Source organism: Coregonus clupeaformis, chromosome 18 (genome assembly GCF_020615455.1).
Source record: "Coregonus clupeaformis isolate EN_2021a chromosome 18, ASM2061545v1, whole genome shotgun sequence".
Taxonomy (NCBI): domain Eukaryota; kingdom Metazoa; phylum Chordata; class Actinopteri; order Salmoniformes; family Salmonidae; genus Coregonus; species Coregonus clupeaformis.
The window spans coordinates 28,878,562-28,901,411 of record NC_059209.1 but is presented as its reverse complement, the minus strand read 5'-3'; the positions used below and the strand labels follow the sequence as shown (position 1 = coordinate 28,901,411).

At 41.2% G+C, this 22,850-nt stretch overlaps 1 protein-coding gene across 1 annotated transcript; it reads left to right on the top strand.

Moving 5' to 3' along the window:
* The first annotated feature begins 290 nt into the window (after nucleotides 1–290).
* LOC121530671 (zinc metalloproteinase-disintegrin-like batroxstatin-3) lies at nucleotides 291–19,601 on the top strand. The gene is made up of 22 exons (XM_041835810.1): nucleotides 291–369; nucleotides 4,377–4,462; nucleotides 4,874–4,950; nucleotides 5,229–5,307; nucleotides 5,407–5,483; nucleotides 6,279–6,462; nucleotides 6,733–6,795; nucleotides 7,427–7,498; nucleotides 11,654–11,823; nucleotides 12,193–12,274; nucleotides 12,477–12,610; nucleotides 12,897–13,074; nucleotides 15,469–15,558; nucleotides 16,212–16,407; nucleotides 16,602–16,707; nucleotides 16,828–16,984; nucleotides 17,126–17,212; nucleotides 17,485–17,578; nucleotides 17,823–17,931; nucleotides 18,237–18,327; nucleotides 18,441–18,524; nucleotides 18,681–19,601. The coding sequence occupies exons 1-22, from the start codon at nucleotides 312–314 to the stop codon at nucleotides 18,708–18,710; spliced, it is 2,304 nt and encodes a 767-aa protein (XP_041691744.1). The 5' UTR covers nucleotides 291–311; the 3' UTR covers nucleotides 18,711–19,601.
* Nucleotides 19,602–22,850: the final 3,249 nt, after the last annotated feature.

Genomic DNA, 22,850 nt, shown 5'->3' with positions numbered 1-22,850 from the left:
ACCCCATTGGTATCTGGTATTTTCCCATGCATTCTTTCAATTAACCTGCAGTGTGTATATACCATAGTTCTCCAGTCAAAAGTAGTGCACTTTATAGGGAACAGGGTGTCATTTGGGACAAACACACTGTAGCAAGTTGTGTGTACACCAGCTATGACATTCAGGAAGTGGTTGTGACACTGACAGGTTGGGGCTGCCCAATAAGGTGTGGCCTATGAACGGTAGGTAACATGACATGAGCATACAGCCATGTGACCCATAAAGCCCCTCAGTCACTCTCTTCTGTTTCAGTAGCTGTCTGCACATCGACAATGGCACATAAACATATATTGTGGATCTTTACACTAACTGCCTCACTCAATCTCTCAGGTAAGTCATTGGACATACCCATCTGCACACAATACAATGACAGGTTAACTAAACCACAGTCAGCCATATTCTCAGGGCACTTTATTCAGACTACTACAGTGAGTGTGTAGATATTCTCAAGGGAGAAAGTAAAACATTTGTACAAGTATGATTGAAAGGATTTCTAAAGTGGGGAATAAATATGATATGAGTTGTTTAATACTGAAGCAAAAATATTTGAAGAGGGGCAAAGAATATCTCTTCTGTATATGTTTTTCTGAGGGAGTGAAATAATGTTTTGATTAAAATGGAAGTCTATGTGATCTTTCAGATCTCCCCATGGCTTTGTTTAGTAACAGAAACTGAAATAGCAGCCAATGTATACTGAGTGTACAAAACATTAGGAACACCTGGTCTTTCCATGACATAGACTGACCAGGTGAATCCAGTTGAAAGCTATGATCCTTTATTGATGTCACTTGTTAAATCCACTTCAATCAGTGTAGATGAAGGGGAGGAGACAGGTTAAAGAGGCTGTTCTGAGGGCAAAAGGGGGTGCAACTCAATATTCCTAATGTTTTGTACACTCAGTGTATATTTCAGTCAAAACAACTTATACTTTTCATCCATTTGTTTCTATCACGGCTTCTGGAAATACAGAAAGCCATGATGAAAACATGTGGCAATGACAGAACACTAGACAGTGCTATTATGCTATCAGTTCTACATAGTTGAATAGTTACAGTAGTAATTACAGTAGTAATTACGGTCAATGAATATGGACAGATAACAGACGTAAAGAGTACTTTTTGTGAAATTGTGTAGCTGAAACTGGACTTTGTACCACAACAATGCCACATTCCTCAGTTCTCTCTCTCTCTCTTTCTCCTTACCTGATCAGGTGAGGTGAGTCAGGCAGGTACTACCTGTAAGCCCCTGTAAATACACACAGTGATAAAACCTTAACTTAGTCTCATTTTCACAACAACTATTGGGAAACATCATTGTAATTTAGTAATGTTAGTAAGTATTGACACACGTAGGGTGTATTCATTAAGCCGATTTTGTTGCAAAACGTTTCTTAAATAAAAGCAACCAGAACCAAAACGGGGAGGGACCTACCTGAATTTGTCCAATAGACACTATCATATTGCTCTGTTTGTTTCCGTTTGGTTCGCAAACGGTAAACAGTTTACGTAATGAATAAATCCCAGGAATGGATAGAATGACAACAGAGATTATTGCATTATCTGGTAAATTCACCCTGATTGTCGTGGGCATGGCCAATATGTCAAAACCTTTGCTCTTCCAATCAGTGGCTTGAGATTGCCTCATTTGCTCAGTCTTGTTTGTTTTAATGTGAACAGTTCGTTGTAAAAAATAAAATGTAAAAGCCAGCAAATCATGTAAATTCACATGAAAATACCCATACGTTTACCTATATAATAACCTAATCCCCCGGCTATTGCGCAAAGGTGGAAGTGTCTGGAAAACGAAATGACCAATAAAATGACATAATTCCCAATGTTCCTCTGTGGCCCAATCACAAAGCAGTGGATATGTACTTCAATGGGCCATGGTCAAGTACAAATCAAACAGGCCTGACAGAGAACAAGAAAGTGCAGCAGGATAACAAAGCATCTTTATCCATTTGTGTCAGCCCTTGACATACACTAACAAAACAGCACCTAGTATCATTATTGCTGGAACGGCTCATAGGAGCAGGAGCCTATGTCCTGTTTCTGTAGAGTGAGGCAGCGTGATGTACAAGTACACCCCCTGGACAGGATGCTAGTCTATCGCAGTCTATCGTATGCAAGGGTCAAACAGCCTGTGTGCATTGTGTACAGTGAGGGAAAAAAGTATTTGATCCCCTGCTGATTTTGTACGTTTGCCCACTGACAAAGAAATGATCAGTCTATAATTTTAATGGTAGGTTTATTTGAACAGTGAGAGACAGAATAACAACAAAAAAATCCGGAAAAACGCATGTAAAAAATGTTATAAATTGATTTGCATTTTAATGAGGGAAATAAGTATTTGACCCCCTCTCAATCAGAAAGATTTCTGGCTCCCAGGTGTCTTTTATACAGGTAACGAGCTGAAATTAGGAGCACACTCTTAAAGGGAGTGCTCCTAATCTCAGCTTGTTACCTGTATAAAAAACACCTGTCCACAGAAGCAATCAATCAATCAGATTCCAAACTCTCCACCATGGCCAAGACCAAAGAGCTCTCCAAGGATGTCAGGGACAAGATTGTAGACCTACACAAGGCTGGAATGGGCTACAAGACCATCGCCAAGCAGCTTGGTGAGAAGGTGACAACAGTTGGTGCGATTATTCGCAAATGGAAGAAACACAAAAGAACTGTCAATCTCCCTCTGCCTGGGGCTCCATGCAAGATCTCACCTCGTGCAATGATCATGAGAACGGTGAGAAATCAGCCCAGAACTACATGGGAGGAACTTGTCAATGATCTCAAGGCAGCTGGGACCATAGTCATCAAGAAAACAATTGGTAACACACTACGCCGTGAAGGACTAAAATCCTGCAGCGCCCGCAAGGTCCCCCAGCTCAAGAAAGCACATATACAGGGCCGTCTGAAGTTTGCCAATGAACATCTGAATGATTCAGAGGAGAACTGGGTGAAAGTGTTGTGGTCAGATGAGACCAAAATGGAGCTCTTTGGCATCAACTCAACTCGCCGTGTTTGGAGGAGGAGGAATGCTGCCTATGAGCCAAAGAACACCATCCCCACCGTCAAACATGGAGGTGGAAACATTATGCTTTGGGGGTGTTTTTCTGCTAAGGGGACAGGACAACTTCACCGCATCAAAGGGACGATGGACGGGGCCATGTACCGTCAAATCTTGGGTGAGAACCTCCTTCCCTCAGCCAGGGCATTGAAAATGGGTCGTGGATGTGTATTCCAGCATGACAATGACCCAAAACACACGGCCAAGGCAACAAAGGAGTGGCTCAAGAAGAAGCACATTAAGGTCCTGGAGTGGCCTAGCCAGTCTCCAGATCTTAATCCCATAGAAAATCTGTGGAGGGAGCTGAACGTTCGAGTTGCCAAACGTCAGCCTCGAAACCTTAATGACTTGGAGAAGATCTGCAAAGAGGAGTGGAACAAAATCCCTCCTGAGATGTGTGCAAACCTGGTGGCCAACTATAAGAAATGTCTGACCTCTGTGATTGCCAACAAGGGTTTTGCCACCAAGTACTAAGGCTTGTTTTGCAGAGGGGTCAAATACTTATTTCCCTCATTAAAATGGAAATCAATTTATAACATTTTTGACATGCGTTTTTCTGGATTTTTTTGTTGTTATTCTGTCTCTCACTGTTCAAATAAACATACCATTAAAATGATAGACTGATCATGTCTTTGTCAGTGGGCAAGCGTACAAAATCAGCAGGGGATCAAATACTTTTTTCCCTCACTGTATCTGAGGTATTCATACTGTAGTTTGAAGAGACAATGTGTAAACATTAATAAAATGCATTAAAGTTCTGCACAAAGACTTCTCTTATTAACAGATAGGGCTAAGTCAACAGAAGCTTTCATTACAAGATAGTTGCCATAGCTCTGCCAAAGGTCCAACTATGTTGTTAGTGTACGCACCATACATTAATTTGTCATGGTTTGGCAGACACAAACAATGGAATAACCCATTACCTATAATTACAGGGTTGGCTGCACAAGGGACTGAGGGGATGAAGGGGCTGGAAGTTGATGAACAACCAGAGGATCAAAATTCAATGTTCAGGAGACCAGGAATTTCAATAGAGTAATTTATATAAGTAGAGCCGGGATTGTGCCGCTGCAGTTCACTGCTATGCTGCCACCTGACTGTTCCTTACCATTGGACCAGTCAATGCCTGGAGACAAGCAGGTTAACATCATCCTCTCCAGGTTATTAAGTTTAGAATAGATAGGATCAGTATGGGGATAGACAAAGATGGTCCATTCTTGAATTCTCTCTCATCTCTCTACCACTCCATCTCTCTCTCTATCGCCCCACAGTGAGTCATGGTCCTCTTGAAGGAATAAGAGACTATGAGGTGGTCCGACCCATCAGGTTACATTCTCTGCAGAAAAGAGAAACACAAGTAAGTCTTCTCCTGTTATTCCTCCCTGCACTGGAGCTGTTTTGCTGTGTAATACTCTATAAACACCAATGCCAAAATATTATTTGTTAACAATTGTGTTTACTGCTTGTAATAAAGTGGTGGAAGACCGACCATGTTAATGTAGTGAGGAGATATTATACTGCATCTATGGTATCAACTAATTCTAATTCTCTGTAACACTTTATTTGGATAGTCCATCTGTAGATGCTCCACAAAGTATCTACAGTCTATAAGTAACATTTCAACTACCTATCTACTAACCCTAACCTTAAACTTAACCCTTACCCTAACCCTAGCCCTAAACGTAGCAAGCTGTTGCTTATCCACAGATAATTTGTTGATAGTAGAGTAGACTATCCATATAAAGTGTGACCTAATTCTCTCCATCAGTCATCCAGGCCCGAAACTATGAAGTATGCAATGAGAGTGAGTGGGAAAGACATTGAGATGCATCTGGAGAAGAATAGGTATGTACTCTGACAAAAGCCTCTTTCAATCTCTTTCTCCAAAATGTTAACCTCTCACACAACATCAGTAGACAGGTCACATGCTTCTTCATTCCCCTTAACAAGAAAGGTCCGTATGTAGAGAACCGTCTTACCACAGTGTAATGTTCACTTCCCCTTTATAACCACACACTGCATCATTGTCAAACGTCATTAATGGAATTACAGCATGAATTCCGTTGAATATATAGGTGTCTGAGGATATAATGTAATGAATAACTTTATTTTTGTTCCCTCAGCGAATTACTCACCAAAGACTATAGTGAGACTTACTACACTGAGGATGGCACACCAGTCACCTCCACGCCTCAGGATGTGGTAAGGGATTATGACAAACCGTTGATAGGTAGCCAAAGGCTGTGTAGAAGTGTCTTGATTAGAAGGACCTTTAACCTTTTAATTCATTATTTTCTCCAGGACCACTGCTACTACCACGGCACTATTGTGAATGACAGTGAGTCAACGGTTAGCATGAGCACCTGCGATGGACTCAGGTAGGCAGCCCCACATTTCTACAGCATATACACTACCGTTCAAAAGTTTGGGGTCACTTAGAAATGTCCTTGTTTTCGAAAGAAAAGCAATTTTTTTGTCCATTAAAATAAGATAAAATTGATCAGAAATACAGTGTAGACATTGTTAACGTCAACAGTGAAGAGGCGACTCCGGGATGCTGACCTTCTAGGCAGAGCTGCAAAGAAAAAGCCATATCTCAGACTGCCAATCTTAATCTTTTCTTTTTATTGGCCATTCTGAGATATGGCCTTTTCTTTGCAACTCTGCCTAGAAGGTCAGCATCCCGGTCATTTTGAGCCTGTAATCGAATCCACAATTGCTGATGCTCCAGATACTCAACTAGTCTCAAGAAGGCCAGTTTTATTGCTTCTTTAATCAGCACAACAGATTTCAGCTGTGCTAACATAATTGCAAAAGGGTTTTCTAATGATCAATTAGCCTTTTAAAACGATAAACTTGGATTAGCAAACACAACGTGTCATTGGAACACAGGACTGATGGTTGCTGATAATGGGCCTCTGTACGCCTATGTAGATATTCCATTAAAAATTTGCTGTTTCCAGCTACAATAGCCATTTACAACATTAACAATGTCTACACTGTATTTCTGAACAATTTGATTATTTTTTATTTTAATTGACAAATAATTTGCTTTTCTTTCGAAAACAAGGACATTTCTAAGTGACCCCAAACTTTTGAACGGGAGTGTAAGTCCACAGTGAAACACTACCCCAAATCAGTTGTGTAATGTCTATTATATGTTTTTATATTAGGGGATATTTCAGAACAGCTGCCCAAAGGTACCTGATTGAGCCCCTGTCAGGGGGGGATGATGGCGATCACGCAGTGATGAAATATGAGGACCAGAGCTCCAAGCCTATGGTGTGTGGAGTCACCAACACTAGCTGGAATGCAGACTACCCTCCCATAACTAGCAGGAGCCGCTCTCGAGCCTCAGTAAGACATACAATCTATTAATATATTTGAAATGCCCCAATAAATATAGTCTGATGTGGTATCTGACATCAAACAGAAATAGCAGAACATTTCCCTAACAGGAAATGAGGTGTTCTGATGAAGGCCATAGATGGCTGAAAGGTCAACCTTTTTAACTTTGCTTGAATAAAACATTGAGTTTTTAATGGTGAGCGAGTGTTGCACCTTTTCCTTTTCAATGATGATCAAATGTAACCATATATATAACCACAATGATTTCCTGTTTATTAGGGTCCATCTCTACTTCAACAGCAAAAGTATGTTGAGCTCATCCTCGTTGCAGACAACCGTGAGGTAAGAACTTGCAGACAAATACGCCAGAAACACAAGTCCCACCTTTACCAGAATCAACACAATTGTCACGTTCGTTCATCGACGGGTCAGACCAAGGCGCAGCGTGATATGCATACATGTTTATTTGAAACGAATAAACAACGACAAAACAACAACCTAAACAAAACGTGAAGTCCAAGGTACACAAACAACATACCTCACAACGGAACAAGATCCCACAACCCACTAGTGCCAATAGGCTGCCTAAGTATGGCCCCCAATCAGAGAACGAGCGACAGCTGCCTCTGATTGGGAACCACACCGGCCAACATAGAAATGACTCTAGTTTGGCTTGTTTGTGTTTAGCCTGTGTTGAGCTTCACGTTGTTGTGAGTGTTTATTCGTTAATAAACATGTATGCATTCCACGCACTGCGCCTTGGTCTGACCCGTCTCTCAACGTTCGTGACAATTTCAATTGACTGATTTCCTTAGATGAACTGTAACTCAGTAAAATCTTAGAAATTGTTGCATGTTGCGTTTATATTTTTGTTCAGTATACAGTATCTAATGAGTCAGTAGTGAGTAATGCATTGAGAAACAGGATGTCCGCTGTTCTCTTGTGAGCACACTAAAACATGATGCTGTTTCAGTACAAGAACATGAAGAGTAACTTCGTAGAGCTGCGTAAGAGGATGTTTGAAGTGGTCAACTTTGTCAACATGGTGAGTCAATAACTGCAAGGGGGTAGTATTAGCAAACTGCAGTAAATCCCCTATAAGATCCGCAACAGGACCTACAGTAGGTGCTTTTAGCAACGCAGGTGTATTTACATACACTAGAGATGCTTTCAATTGTATTGGGTTGCACAAATACAGTCCATGGGAAGCCAGAAGTTAAATACAATTCCATTCCAACTCACTGTGCCGGTGGGAACAGCTCAGGAAGGTTGGTCATTATGATGGGGGGAATTTGAGACAAATTCAAATGTCAAAATAAAAGTCCCACACAAGTTTTTAATTTTATTCCCCATATGGCACACGTGCAGGACTTTTATTTTGACATTTGAATTTGTATTTGTATTTATTAGGGATCCCCATTTTTGTATCTTTGTATCTGTCCCATTATGGCGTCTGTGACAGGACGGGCAGCGCCATTGAGGCAATCTCCATTTTGAAGAAGTCCATTTTCTTCTACTACTATTTGTATTTGTATTCCTGCCAAGGCAGCAGCTACTCTTCCTGCGGTCCAAAAACATTTGTATTTGTATTTGTATTTATTATGGATCCCCATTAGTTCCTGCCAAGGCAGCAGCTACTCTTCCTGGGGTCCAAACATATTAAAACATATGACATTATTACACCACTACCTATCTACAATACAAAAGGTTTAATACCACCATACAACAATATCACAATGTGTGTGTATGCATGTGTCTATACCATTGTGTGTGTCTCTTCACAGTCCCCATTATTCCATAAGGTGTATTTTTACCTGTTTTTTTAAATCTGATTCTACTGCTTGCATCAGTTACCTGATGTGGAATAGAGTTCCATGTAGTCTTGGCTCTATGTAGTACTGTGCGCCTCCCATAGTCTGTTCTGGACTTGGGGACTGTGAAGAGACCTCTGGTGGCATGTCTTGTGGGGTATGCATGGGTGTCCAACAGACAGACAGCTCGGTACATTCAGCTTGTCGACACCTCTTACAAAAACAAGCAGTGATGAAGTCAATCTCTCTTCCACTCTGAGCCAGGAGAGATTGACATGCATGTCATTAATGTTAGCTCTCCGAGGTAAGTAGAGAGAAAATGGGTCTACAACAGATCCACGTTTGGATAGTCTGTTTAATAATACAATCCTTTAGTCCTGCCCACCGGCACAGTAAGTTGAAATGGAATTGTATTTAACTTCTGGCTTCCCATGGACTGTTTTTGTGCAACCCAATACAATTGAAAGCAAAACTAGTGTATGTAAATAGACCCGAATAGCTAAAAGCACCCTGCTGTCCGGTAACCCAATACCACCAACACCTCCATGTAAAAAGAAAATCTCACCTTTTTGTCTTCTGCCTGTGCTTGTACAGTACGTTTTCTTCACTGCCTTATGATGTCATTCAACTGAAATCTCACTATATTTTATCCCTATCAGTCATGAGACCCCAGTAAAAACGCCTTTTTATTTATCTGACCTTCATTTATCTGCATGTCCAGCCCTTATATTTAGCTTCACAATTAAGTGTTTAACCATTTTCTTTTCAGGACAACCAGGGCTACAAGTAGAATACAAAAACAGTTGCATTCATGAGTTTTATTGTCAAAAATAAATAAAAAGGTCAGCCAAAGCAAACACCTGATAAAAATGAATTTATATAAATGTTGTAAGTATAGAAATTGTTTGCTCAGTGGGAAATTAATATCCAACTAGACAACATTAAACGGGCTTACAGTGAGGGAAAAAAGTATTTGATCCCCTGCTGATTTTGTACGTTTGCCCACTGACAAAGAAATGATCAGTCTATAATTTTAATGGTAGGTTTATTTGAACAGTGAGAGACAGAATAACAACACAAAAAAATCCAGAAAAACGCATGTCAAAAATGTTATAAATTGATTTGCATTTTAATGAGGGAAATCAGTATTTGACCCCCTCTCAATCAGAAAGATTTCTGTCTCCCAGGTATCTTTTATACAGGTAACGAGCTGAAATTAGGAGCACACTCTTAAAGGGAGTGCTCCTAATCTCAGTTTGTTACCTGTATAAAAGACACCTGTCCACAGAAGCAATCAATCAATCAGATTCCAAACTCTCCACCATGGCCAAGACCAAAGAGCTCTCCAAGGATGTCAGGTACAATATTGTAGACCTACACAAGGCTGGAATGGGCTACAAGACAGCTTGGTGAGAAGGTGAAAACAGTTGGTGCGATTATTCGCAAATGGAAGAAACACAAAATAACTGTCAATCTCCCTCGGCCTGGGGCTCCATGCAAGATTTCACCTCGTGGAGTTGCATTGATCTTGAGAACGGTGAGGAATCAGCTCAGAACTACACGGGAGGATCTTGTCAATGATCTCAAGGCAGCTGGGACCATAGTCACCAAGAAAACAATTGGTAACACACTACGGCGTGAAGGACTGAAATCCTGCAGCACCCGCAAGGTCCCCCTGCTCAAGAAAGCACATATACAGGCCCGTCTTAAGTTTGCCAATGAACATCTGAATGATTCAGAGGAGAACTGGGTCTATAATAAATAAATAAATGTAAATGTAAACTGGGTGAAAGTGTTGTGGTCAGATGAGACCAAAATCGAGCTCTTTGGCATCAACTCAACTCGCCGTGTTTGGAGGAGGAGGAATGCTGCCTATGAGCCAAAGAACACCATCCCCACCGTCAAACATGGAGGTGGAAACATTATGCTTTGGGGGTATTTTTCTGCTAAGGGGACAGGACAACTTCACCGCATCAAAGGGACGATGGACGGGGCCATGTACCGTCAAATCTTGGGTGAGAACCTCCTTCCCTCAGCCAGGGCATTGAAAATGGGTCGTGGATGTGTATTCCAGCATGACAATGACCCAAAACACACGGCCAAGGCAACAAAGGAGTGGCTCAAGAAGAAGCACATTAAGGTCCTGGAGTGGCCTAGCCAGTCTCCAGATCTTAATCCCATAGAAAATCTGTGGAGGGAGCTGAAGGTTCGAGTTGCCAAACGTCAGCCTCGAAACCTTAATGACTTGGAGAAGATCTGCAAAGAGGAGTGGAACAAAATCCCTCCTGAGATGTGTGCAAACCTGGTGGCCAACTACAAGAAACGTCTGACCTCTGTGATTGCCAACAAGGGTTTTGCCACCAAGTACTAAGTCATGTTTTGCAAAGGGGTCAAATACTTTATTCCCTCATTAAAATGCAAATCAATTTATAACATTTTTGACATGCGTTTTTCTGGATTTTTTTGTTGTTATTCTGTCTCTCACTGTTCAAATAAACCTACCATTAAAATGATAGACTGATCATGTCTTTGTCATAGACTGATCATGTCTTTGTCAGTGGGCAAATGTACAAAATCAGCAGGGGATCAAATACTTTTTTCCCTCACTGTATTTATATAATGAATATGAATTCGGATGACAGAAATTATTAAATATTAAAGCATTAGACCTATCACTAAAAGCTTCAGTCATACAAAAGTTATACTTAAATCCGAACTGGTTCTCTAGCAAATTAGTAAGATTGTCTCACCCAATGTTCAAGAATGGCCTTTTTCCCTTTATTCAGATTACAACCTCTCACTTTCAGTTATTTGAAAAGGAAATAATCTCCCAAATATCACTATTTCTAAAACAAGCCATAGAAAGTTGGTTGCAATTTCAATTTAATCCTCCAGAAACGACAGAACAAATAATGCAACAAATATTGTGGTTAAACTCAAATTGATAAAAACACTTTTATTTTTGACAAAATGTTTAAAAAAGGTATAATATTCGTACCCGGGCCCCACCCCCTTGTTTTACAAACACCACTCTAGCTCAGCCCCCGTTAATCACCCTGACTAATTGGTTGCAGAAGAAATAGACGAATCCAATCGTACAACCCAGAAGTCTGTAGCTCAAATACAGCGTTTTAAAGGGGTTAGAACTCCAAAACATGCAGGCGTCATGGTGGGACTGTAGGAGTTAATTGTTTTCCAATGAACTGCTAGGGCCGGTTTCCAGGACACAGATTAAGCCTAGACAAAAAGGACAAAAAAGTAAACTCAACGGAGAATCTATCTACATTTGTTTTAGTCCAGGACTATGTTTAATCTGTGTCCGGGTAATCTACCCCTAATTGTTTTAATGGGGAGAGTCTCACCTCACCATGCAATTAATCTGCCTGCAGGTATACAAGCCCCTCAACACCTTCATTGCCTTGGTTGGTCTGGAGGTGTGGTCAGACAGCGATAAGATATCAGTGACTGCCCCTGCTGGTGCCACCCTGGATGCCTTTACCAAATGGAGGAACAGCGACCTGGCCAACACCAAGCACCATGACAACGCACACCTCATCAGGTAGGCCACGACGTACACAATTTATCAGGAAGGCCCCAACGCACACTTCATCAGGTAGAGCCCAACACACACCTCATTAGTTAGGCCCCAACACAAGGCTCATCAGGTAGGCCTGGACAAACACACCTTAATGTGGGCCACAATGCACACTTAATCATCTAACTCTGCGTTGCTTTGTGCATAACAGCCCTTAGCCGTGGTATATTGGCCATATACCACACCTCCTCTGGCCTTATTGCTTGGTCTGGAACGTTGTTATTCTTGATAGACCCATATTTAAGAATTCATAACATGGGTATTTGACAAGTATGGGTACTTGACATGTATACGTATGTGGGGTTGATATGTTTCTTGTTCCCTGTGTTTCAGTGGCATTGACTTTGAGGGATCGACGGTGGGTCTGGCCTTCATTGGGACTCTATGTTCAGGTCATTCAGCTGGGGTGGTGCAGGTAATTATTTGAGTGTGGTAATAGTACATTATTTGCATGAGGTGCATTTTAATACAGTGGAACAGTAACTCATATTCTATATCAATGTAATCTCTAACTTATGCATCCAGATCAGTTTCACTGATATAAAATCTCTTTTACAAAATAAATATGGTCCAACACATTCAGGTTTACTGAATGTTAACTATGTGTTTTACTACAGGATCATAACCCCAGGGCCATTGCCGTAGGGGCGACATTAGCCCACGAGATGGGCCACAACCTGGGCATGAACCACGATGACTCCAGTGCCTGTGCTTGTTCTGGGAATAGCTGTATAATGGCTGGGGCCCTCAGGTAAGGACTGGTTTAAGTTTTGAGATATAATCTTGTGACTAGATTTGAATGGTGTCAATGATAAACCATCTGATTGATTGTGTTTTACAAGGAAGAGGGAACCTGTATTAAAGAACACTTACAGGCATTGTTCTCAGCCCGTAACACACACAGAGCAGCCATATTGCAAAAACATTGACATGGAACATAGCTCATGAGACTATGTAGCAATAGCAAAGTGGTGTGTTACTGTGGTTATATTATATGAAAACGTAGCCTATTTGGCTAACTAAAGTGTTTCTTTCAGCTGGGATATCCCAAAGTCATTCAGTAGCTGCAGTAGTGTAAACTACGACCAGTTCCTGAATAATCGTAACCCTGAGTGCCTGCTGGACAAGCCAGACTACCGGAATGTGGAATCGACCCCAGTGTGTGGCAATGGCTTCCAGGAGAAAGGAGAGCAGTGTGATTGTGGCTCACTGGAGGTGAATGCACCTTTCATTTACATTCCTTACACCACCTTTTTGTATATTTTCTCTCATTATCCTAGATCAACAATGCACCGGTCAAATCATATAAAAGTATTTTGGTTCTCATGGAGTTAATACAAGGATGTCAAGTGATTACAAAATATATATAATTTTTTTTAATCAAAGCTAGCTTTTACTAAAATGTTAACATTAATCTATGACCGCATCTGATCAAATGTAGAGTACATTTATTTTTCAACAGGACAGATAAAGACAAACATTTCTGGGAATAAGTTTGACGCTTTGTCTGGTCTTGCCTGCTTTCCTTGGCTAGGGGCAAACATAAGGAATGTACATGACAAGCACAGACCTTGCCCGATCACTGATATATCTCCTCCACCGCCCACCTCAGAAAAACCTATGTAATTTTTCCAACAATTGTTTACAGACAGACTATTTCACTTATAATTCACTGTATCACAATTCCAGTGGGTCAGAAGTTTACATACACTAAGTTGACTGTGCCTTTAAACAGCTTGGACAATTCCAGAAAATTATGTCATGGCTTTAAAAGCTTCTGATAGGCTAATTGACATCATTTGAGTCAATTGGAGGTGTACCTGTGGATGTATTTCAAGGCCTACCTTCAAACTCAGTGCCTCTTTGCTTGACATCATGGGAAAATCAAAAGAAATCAGCCAAGACCTCAGAAAAGAAATTGTAGACCTCCACAAGTCTGGTTCATCCTTGGGATCAATTTCCAAACGCCTGAAGGTACGACGCTCATCTGTACAAACAATAGTACGCAAGTATGAACATCATGGGACCACGCAGCCGTCATACCGCTCAGGAAGGAAACGCGCTCTGTCTCTTAGAGATGAATGTACTTTGGTGCGAAAAGTGCAAATCAATCCCAGAACAACAGCAAATGACCTTGTGAAGATGCTGGAGGAAACAGGTATAAATGTATCTATATCCACAGTAGAACAAGTCCTATATCGGCAAAACCTGAAAGGCCGCTCAGCAAGGAAGAAGCCACTGCTCCAAAACCGCCATAAAAAAGCCAGACTACGGTTTGCAACTGCACATGGGGACAAATATTGTACTTTTTGGAGAAATGTCCTCTGGTATGATGAAACAAAAATAGAACTGTTTGGCCATAATGACCATCGTTATGTTTGGAGGAGAAAGGGGGTGCTTGCAAGCCAAAGAACACCATCCCAACCGTGAAGCACGGGGGTGGCAGCATCATGCTGTCGGGGTGCTTTGCTGCAGGAGGGACTGGTGCACTTCACAAAATAGATGGCATCATGAGGAAGGATATTGAAGCAACATCTCAAGACATCAGTCAGGACGTTAAAGCTTGGTCGCAAATGGGTCTTCCAAATGGACAATGACCCCAAGCATACTTCCAAAGTTGTGTTAAAATGGCTTAAGGACAACAAAGTCAAGGTATTGGAGTGGCCATCACAAAGCCCTGACCTCAATCCTATAGAAAATGTGTGGGCAGAACTGAAAAAGCGTGTGCGAGCAAGGAGACCTACAAACCTGTCTCAGTTACACCAGCTCTGTCAGGAGGAATGGGCCAAAATTCACCCAACTTATTGTGGGATGCTTGTGGAAGGCTACCCGAAATGTTTGACCCAAGTTAAATAATTTAAAGGCAATGCTACCAAATACTAATTGAGTGTATGTAAACTTTTGACCCACTGGGAATGTGATGAAAGAAATAAAAGCTGAAATAAATCATTCTCTCTACTATTATTCTGACATTTCACATTCTTAAAATAAAGTGGTTATCCTAACTGACCTAAGACAGGGAATTTTTACTAGGATTAAATGTCAGGAATTGTGAAAAACTGAGTTAATGTATTTGGCTAATGTGTATGTAAACTTCCGACTTCAACTGTACATGTCCATGCATAGTATGATAGCCATGCCTATATGGTAAGCAGGTATAAGACGCTTTGATTATAATTATCCACAGTTTACATTCCAGTAAGAGTTGGAGTTAGTTAAGCAGAGCAGTTTAGTTAAGCAGAGCAGTTTAGTTAAGCAGAGCAGTTTAGTCAAGTCAATATGTCCAGACCTGTTTGTCAGGCTGATAAGACACAATCTTATTATGTTCCTGTCTTGCTGAACCACTCCTCTCTTGTCAAGTCTTGTTTGCTTCAGATGCCTGTAATTCCAGTTTCTCTTGACGGCCTACTACAGTTCAATGTTTGTTTTACTTAGTATGTCTTACTGTGGTGTAATACACTAAGGGGTAAATATGTAGTGGGAAACCGCTTAGTATCTAGTCCAAGTCTACACATACACAGAGGCTTGACTATTTTGAGATACAGTATTTACATACTGATCTCTTTAAATCATTATCATAATGACATGTATGGTTTGATGTTGTTATAGGAGTGTACAAACCCATGCTGTAATGCCACCAGCTGCACACTGACTAAGGGCTCAGAGTGTGCTGCAGGAGCGTGCTGTGAAGACTGTAAGGTGAGAGCAGACCACAGTTCAACCATGCCTCTGCTCTGGGAGGATCTCAATTGCATACTCCTCTCTCCTCATCTCCTTCTTAATAAAAACCCATTGGATGAGAAAGCCAGAGGTCCCTCCCCTCTGATCTTCTCCTACAATGTGTTTTGAGAAAGAGACAAGGAGTTTGCAATTGAGATGTTCCCTCTGTCTGCTCTTTACTTCCTTCTGTGTTCCTTTGATACTAGAGCCTTCTTGTGGACATGCAGCAGACACGGATAACTATGTCAAAGATTGTTTGACTCAAATGTATAAGTACATTCAAGACATTTCACTTTCATTCTTTCATTTTACAAAACTTAAAAAGTAAAGGAATTACTGGAAGGAGAATATTTTCCATATCATCACACTAGAACAAATGCCATAGTCTTGAATACTTATTGTTTAGAACTAGTCTGGCAAAAGCAGCTCGCTGTGTCCCAAGTGGATCTGCATGTCAGCCAGGCTAGTTTAGGACTTCTATTTCAGCAAACAGAGTAGATTCAGAGTGAAGTTGCAGCATGACACCTCTTTCACCAACCTAATAAACTATGTTGCCATACTCATGGCAGTCGGCTGTGGGAAGACTATCAAGCTAGTGATACTAAACATGGCAACAACAACTCTCTCCACAGATCCTGTCCTCGTCCAGAGTGTGCAGAATGAAGCATGATGACTGTGACTTGGCAGAGTACTGCACAGGGAAATCAGCCGACTGTCCCGAGGACGTCTTCACCGTTAATGGGATTCCCTGTGATGGAGGACGGGGCTACTGCAACAATGGCCAGTGTCCACAGCACCACGACCAGTGTGTGAAAATGTATGGACCGTGTAAGTGAAAGCATTTCCTTCTGTCTCATCATCACTGAGGCACCTTTCATCTGTTTAGGTGATGTAGGTAGCTCTTCTGGTTCATATTCTCACACAGCAACCTTACAGTATAACTGTGGACACAGAGGACACAAACGGTAACTTCACTACTACTCTAAGGCATTGTGTAACATTGGGTGTTATCGCCTCCTCAGCTGCTGAAAACGCCAGAATGTACTGCTATGACCAGAACACCAGAGGACTGTACTACGCCTACTGTAGACGGCCTTCAAAGGACCAGTACATCCCCTGCCAGAGACAGTGAGTCTCGACAAGCAATACCATGCTATTTTAAGAAACAGTTTTTCCTACTCAGATTATAGTGTTCGTTTTTGAAGCAGTGTGTCACTGATATGATTTCCCTGTGGTTCTCCTCTGTAGAGATGTGCAGTGTGGGAAACTCTTCTGCAAGAACGGCAACGACAACCCCAACTACGGTCGCATGGTGATGTTCTCTGACTGCAAAGCCTCATTCTACGAGGATTACAACAGTGATCTTGGACAGGTGGACACTGGAACCAAGTGTAATGATGGGAAGGTATAGTGACTTTTTGGCTTTTCACGAGGCTTCTGTACCTCTAGCTGTGTTTTGGGGAAATGAAATGAGATGTCAGATTTAATGTGTACAGTGTTATTTTCTCTTAACCCTTATTCCCATTTCCCTGTCTTCTATTCTAAGGTGTGCAGCCAGAACGAATGTGTGGATCTTGAGACAGCCTACGGACCTAAAGTCACCAACTGCTCAGCACGATGTAAAGGACATGCTGTGAGTACAGTGCTTCAAGCGGCCTCCGTCTCTGGTATTTGTGAGCTTGGGGATGACTTACTTGGTCTCTGGCTCTTATAAGGAGCATAAGCCATTGACAAATGTCCTCCATCTCACTGGGTTTGGTGCAGATCTTTCCAGGTCACACCACTTGAGGACGTTCTCTCTCATCTCTGACTGGACTTTTCTCCTCCCCGTAAAATAGAATTGTAGAAAATCCATTGAAAATGTCCTTATAATAATGTGTGTGTTTCTGTGTTGTGCCACTACAGGTGTGTAATCACAAAATGGAGTGCCAGTGTGAGCCAGGATGGTTACCTCCCGGCTGTGATACAAAGGATCAAAACTTCAGTGGTCTCTCCAGAGGTAGGCCCTGTCCTGTGCATAAAGACATCCAGATTTTTTAAATAAAAAAATAAAAAAAATGGTTTCAATGGATAAAAGGGATAAGACTTTATATGTCAATACAATGTTACTAGAGTGTTACAGTGTTACTACACAGGTATTTGAGCATCTTCATGTAAAGTGTTGCCAATAGGTTTGGTCTGTGCTTTCATGTATTCAGCTCATAGACCTTGCCATAACAGTCTTCCTCTCTGTGTGATTGTAGAAGGAGTGATTGCCATTGCAGTGACAGTCACTCTGCTGCTCCTGGCTGCTATTGCTGGGGCAGTGGCTGTGTTCCTTAAGAAGAGACAACAGTCCCCCACTCTCCCTAGGTGAGTATACTAGGTGGACCTTACATTTACATTTAGTCATTTAGCAGACGCTCTTATCCAGAGCTACTTACAGTTAGTGAGTGCATACATTTTTCATACTAAACCATTTAAATAAACATTTATACATAGGCTTAGTGCCCAAACACATACACTATTCACTGCAACAAGATTATCCTTTTGATGAATTGAGATCTACTCAATTGCCAGGTCTCCCTTGTAAGAGAGGTCTTCCGACCTTAATGGAACTTCCTGGATAACTAAAAGGTTAAACTAATAAAAAGCGTCACTGTCTGTTCATCCACCAGCTACAATACTCAGCAGAACACCAGTGCAGTGTCCAACGACCGCAATAACAAACTGATAATCCCCAGCCAAAACAACGCTATGCCACAGCAGGTAATAACAGTGAAATACCTTTAAATTTATACAGTATCATTTCAATGTAGGGATTGGTTTATTTTAATTTTTTGTGTTGCCTGTTAGCTAATGCATCGCTTTACAATTTCCAGCCCAAGCGACCAAAGGGTGCTCCGCCCCCACCTGCTGCTAGCCAATCAGGAGCCCCAGTCTATGACTTCAGGGCAGCACGACAGGTAATGGTGATGTTTCTAGTGCTGTTTCCCTAGGTCTGGGATTTCCGAGACTAATATCTAGACAACAATAGTTAAAGGGATGGTTCATCAAATGTTAATGTTTGGATCAAATTCCTATTACCTGGCTTAAATTAAACAATTGTATTTATCCTCCAGGCATTGCGGCCCCCACCACCACGGGTCTGATGTCGCCATCGAGAGGAAACAGGAGGATCACAAACCTTACCAAGACCTCAAATGCAGGGCTGCAACTGCCAGGCCAGCCAGAGCTGAGTGCAGCCAGCGCATTGAGACCTCTCTTCTTTGGGTTTATTTTACAGATACCTAGACTAGAAACAGGTTTGCTCTTCCATCACATCTGAAGTAGCCTGCTCCCAGTCCCAGATCTCTTAGTGCTCTTGCCAAATCCATTGCTCATTGTTTGGCATGATAGCACAGACAGACTGTCACTCAGGCTACCTCTGAAGCCCCATGACTGCGTTTGTGCCAATGATGTGCAGATTGCAGGTTGGGCAAACTCGGTACAGTCACAAATGAGCCATGGACTGAGGAGTCCTCTTTATGAGGAACAGATGTCTTAAATTGCACTTTTTAGTATTTAATAGCCATATAATTTTATACCTGATTTGTCACTGCCATTTGAGGGAGTGAGTGCACAGTATGTGATATAATATGCAATTGATTTTATACTACTAAATATGCTGAATACTGTAAGCCAACAGTAAATTAATTTTATCAATAGTAAATATTACTGAGGGGGACAGACATTGCAGACTAAAGTAAACAAAAATATTCAATTACATGTGCACTCAAGTTTTCCTCGACTTCAAATTGAAGAAGTCCAGTGAGCAAGACCATTAACTTATGCATCTTTGCACAGCGTAGAACACTCCAAATGCTGCATAACAAACTGAGACTATTCTCAGTCACAGACTGGCTGTAATGACAGTATACCATTACTTGAGGAACATCATTTTCTATAACAATTCTGTTTCCACTATTTTCTTCTCTCTGATTGTACAAAAGGTACCACCTGATTAACATTTCAAGCATTAAAAAATATATATTTACATTTGACATGACGGTCCTGCTGATGTAGAATTGTGATATTTATAAACAACATTCAGGGCTCAACATTTAAACACTGAAGTACCCAATGACATGCATCCACCCATTCAACCTGACATGTAGAGAAATATATTAGCGACATGTAGTATAACTCAGATCAAGGGAGACTAGAATGTAACAAGAGCAATTGAAGCGAGAAAGCATCTAGCATACCATCCTCAAATCTGCAGAGCTAAAAACCCAGACAGCCAGGACAGGGAAACGCTTAGTATTTACATTTTATTTTTCAAGTGATTCATCTACATAGATCAAGATTTCATGGCCTCGCATGACAAGTACTGTACTCGACGAAAGGATTATTTTCATCCTTTTTACAGCTAGAGACTTTTGAATGACAAATACTTCTGTACATTCTGATAAATATTTAGAAACTAACAAGAGATCAGAAATACAGCCCTCCTCTACTCCCCCTAAGCCCTAGCTAACTTCACACCAAACCAACATTTCAAGCGGTTGTGAATGTGGAAAAAACTTTGATTTTTAAGGAGCATCTTTTGACCGTTTTCTGAACCCACAATACAGTAAAAGAGATGTTTTATTGTAAATAAGCATCTGGGCAGGACATTCTGATGGCCATTCTCCCCCACCAGTCACACACAGGTGTTGGTGTTTGTTTAGGAAGTGGCATGGCACATTAAAAGCAACTCGTTTAAAGCCAGATAATATATTATAAAAGGGAAAATTCACATGAGAATAACAAATCTTAATGCTTTTCTCAAATGATTGAAGACAATAGAATAACTACCTGTGACGGGAGGAGTGTCAGAAGCAGTTCTAGCCCCCCAAAAATCTAGGGCTAAAACTCTAAGCACCGGTTCATTGAGTCACAAGTCCTAAAGAATCAAGTCAATCCTTAAAGGGTTGGGAGCAGGTGTTACAAAAGCAGCCAGTCTTCATTCCTGCCATGGAGGTGATCAAGACCATAATAATCAGACACTCAAATTAAACATAGACGAAACATCAGGCATTACTTTTCTTTTACTGCATGATCAATGTAGTCTCTGTATGCTCCCCAGCTTTGCACTACCACCGATACTGAGAATTGTGTCAGTCCGTGGGAGACATGATAAAGAGAGCTGCTAAAGAGAAAGGAAATTCCAAAACATCAATCTTCACAGCATCATTGAGAATGACTCAATTTACTACTCTTCGGGCTACAGCATGCCTCAAACTGCTAGCAACTAAAACATTTGATTGGAGCCCAGCTTTCCCTTACGCTCATCACACTGGAGTCATCTAACGCATATGCATCAAATCAACAGTAGATGGAGACACCGACATAGCTTTTGTCAAGAAACCCAAAAAACATCCTTTATGTAGTGATGACCAGAGAGCAATATGAAATCAAACTAAGTGTCATTAATATTATAACATAGAAATCTTATCTAAAATATAAAATAATGAACACAGAGTTTCAGTTCATTTTGGGACGATATGAGCTGCTTTCCCATCTGCTCCATGGGAAAGATTACTCCTCCATCTTGAGAAGAGGACACTGGTTGTTCTTCCTTGATATTAGGTTGGTAAGTATGTTTCTTCACCATGTACCATGAAGACTTCTTTCCCTCAGCTCAATGTCCCAGAAAAGCTAACCCAAATGGGAGCGCCGCCACCACCACCAAGTCTTCTTGGAGATGAACCAATACATACTGTACACCTATATCCCTTTTGAATCAGACTTTGGTTTTGCAGAAGATGATCCAAATATATTACATAACCCCCCCCAGCTGCTTTCAGTTAAACACACTGGTAAAACTGTTGGTTGGTGACAGCCTGCAAGCAACAAACTGTCAAAACCCTATCCAGAACACATAAAACCAGAGAAACTAACCACCATCCACAGATACGTCACATCAATAATCGTAGCAAGCTAGAATCAATTCTTCCATTTGACATATAGTTTGGAAATGTACATTTACATTCGAGTCATTTAGCAGATGCTCTTACCCAGAGCAACTTACAGGAGCAATTAGGGTTAAGTGCCTTGCTCAATGGCACAGACAGATTTTTCACTTAGTCGGCTTGGGGATTCGAACCAGCAACCTTTCGGTGACTGGGCCAATGCTCTTAATAGCTAGGCTACCTGCCGCCCCAGGGCAGTTTCTCAAGGATTGACTAAAGGTTGTAAGATTAAACCCCGTTTACCCTAACTTCAAAATACAGGAGGAACACGTTGACCCAAAGCAGCTCTAAATAGCATTCAGTGTTCAAGGTTTCAACCAAGAAATTTGACAAAAAAAAGAAAAGTTGCAGGTGTTTTTACTGAACTTCTGCTGGAGGTATAAAATAATATTCTGCAATGCCGTCTCAAATCTAGTTCCCTTAACTATTTTCTCTCCAGTTAATACACATCATAATATAATTTAAATATAAATTTATGAGGAGCACACACTGTCGATTTTCCCTTGCGAAACACATAAAATAATAGAAAAACTTGAATTGACTAAGAACGGATAATAAGGTCTCCTTCAATAGCTACCTCATTCATCAACTCAAATTTACAAAATGGTCTTTATGGTTTTCGCTCTGACATTTACAGTGAGGGAAAAAAGTATTTGATCCCCTGCTGATTTTGTCCGTTTGCCCACTGACAAAGAAATGATCCGTCTATAATTTTAAATGGTAGGTTTATTTGAACAGTGAGAGACAGAATAACAACAAAAAAATCCAGAAAAATGAATGTCAAATATGTTATAAATTGATTTGCATTTTAAATGAGGGAAATAAGTATTTGACCCCCTCTCAATCAGAAAGATTTCTGGCTCCCAGGTGTCTTTTATACAGGTAACGAGCTGAGATTAGGAGCACACTCTTAAAGGGAGTGTGGCTGGATTGGGCTACAAGACCATCGCCAAGCAGCTTGGTGAGAAGGTGACAACAGTTGGTGCAATTATTCGCAAATGGAAGAAACACAAAATAACTGTCAATCTCCCTCGGCCTGGGGCTCCATGCAAGATCTCACCTCGTGGAGTTGCAATGATCATGAGAACGGTGAGGAATCAGCCCAGAACTACACGGGAGGATCTTGTCAATGATCTCAAGGCAGCTGGGACCATAGTCACCAAGAAAACAATTGGTAACACACTACGCCGTGAAGAACTGAAATCCTGCAGCGCCCGCAAGGTCCGCCTGCTCAAGAAAGCACATATATAGGCCCGTCTGAAGTTTGCCAATGAACATCTGAATGATTCAGAGGAG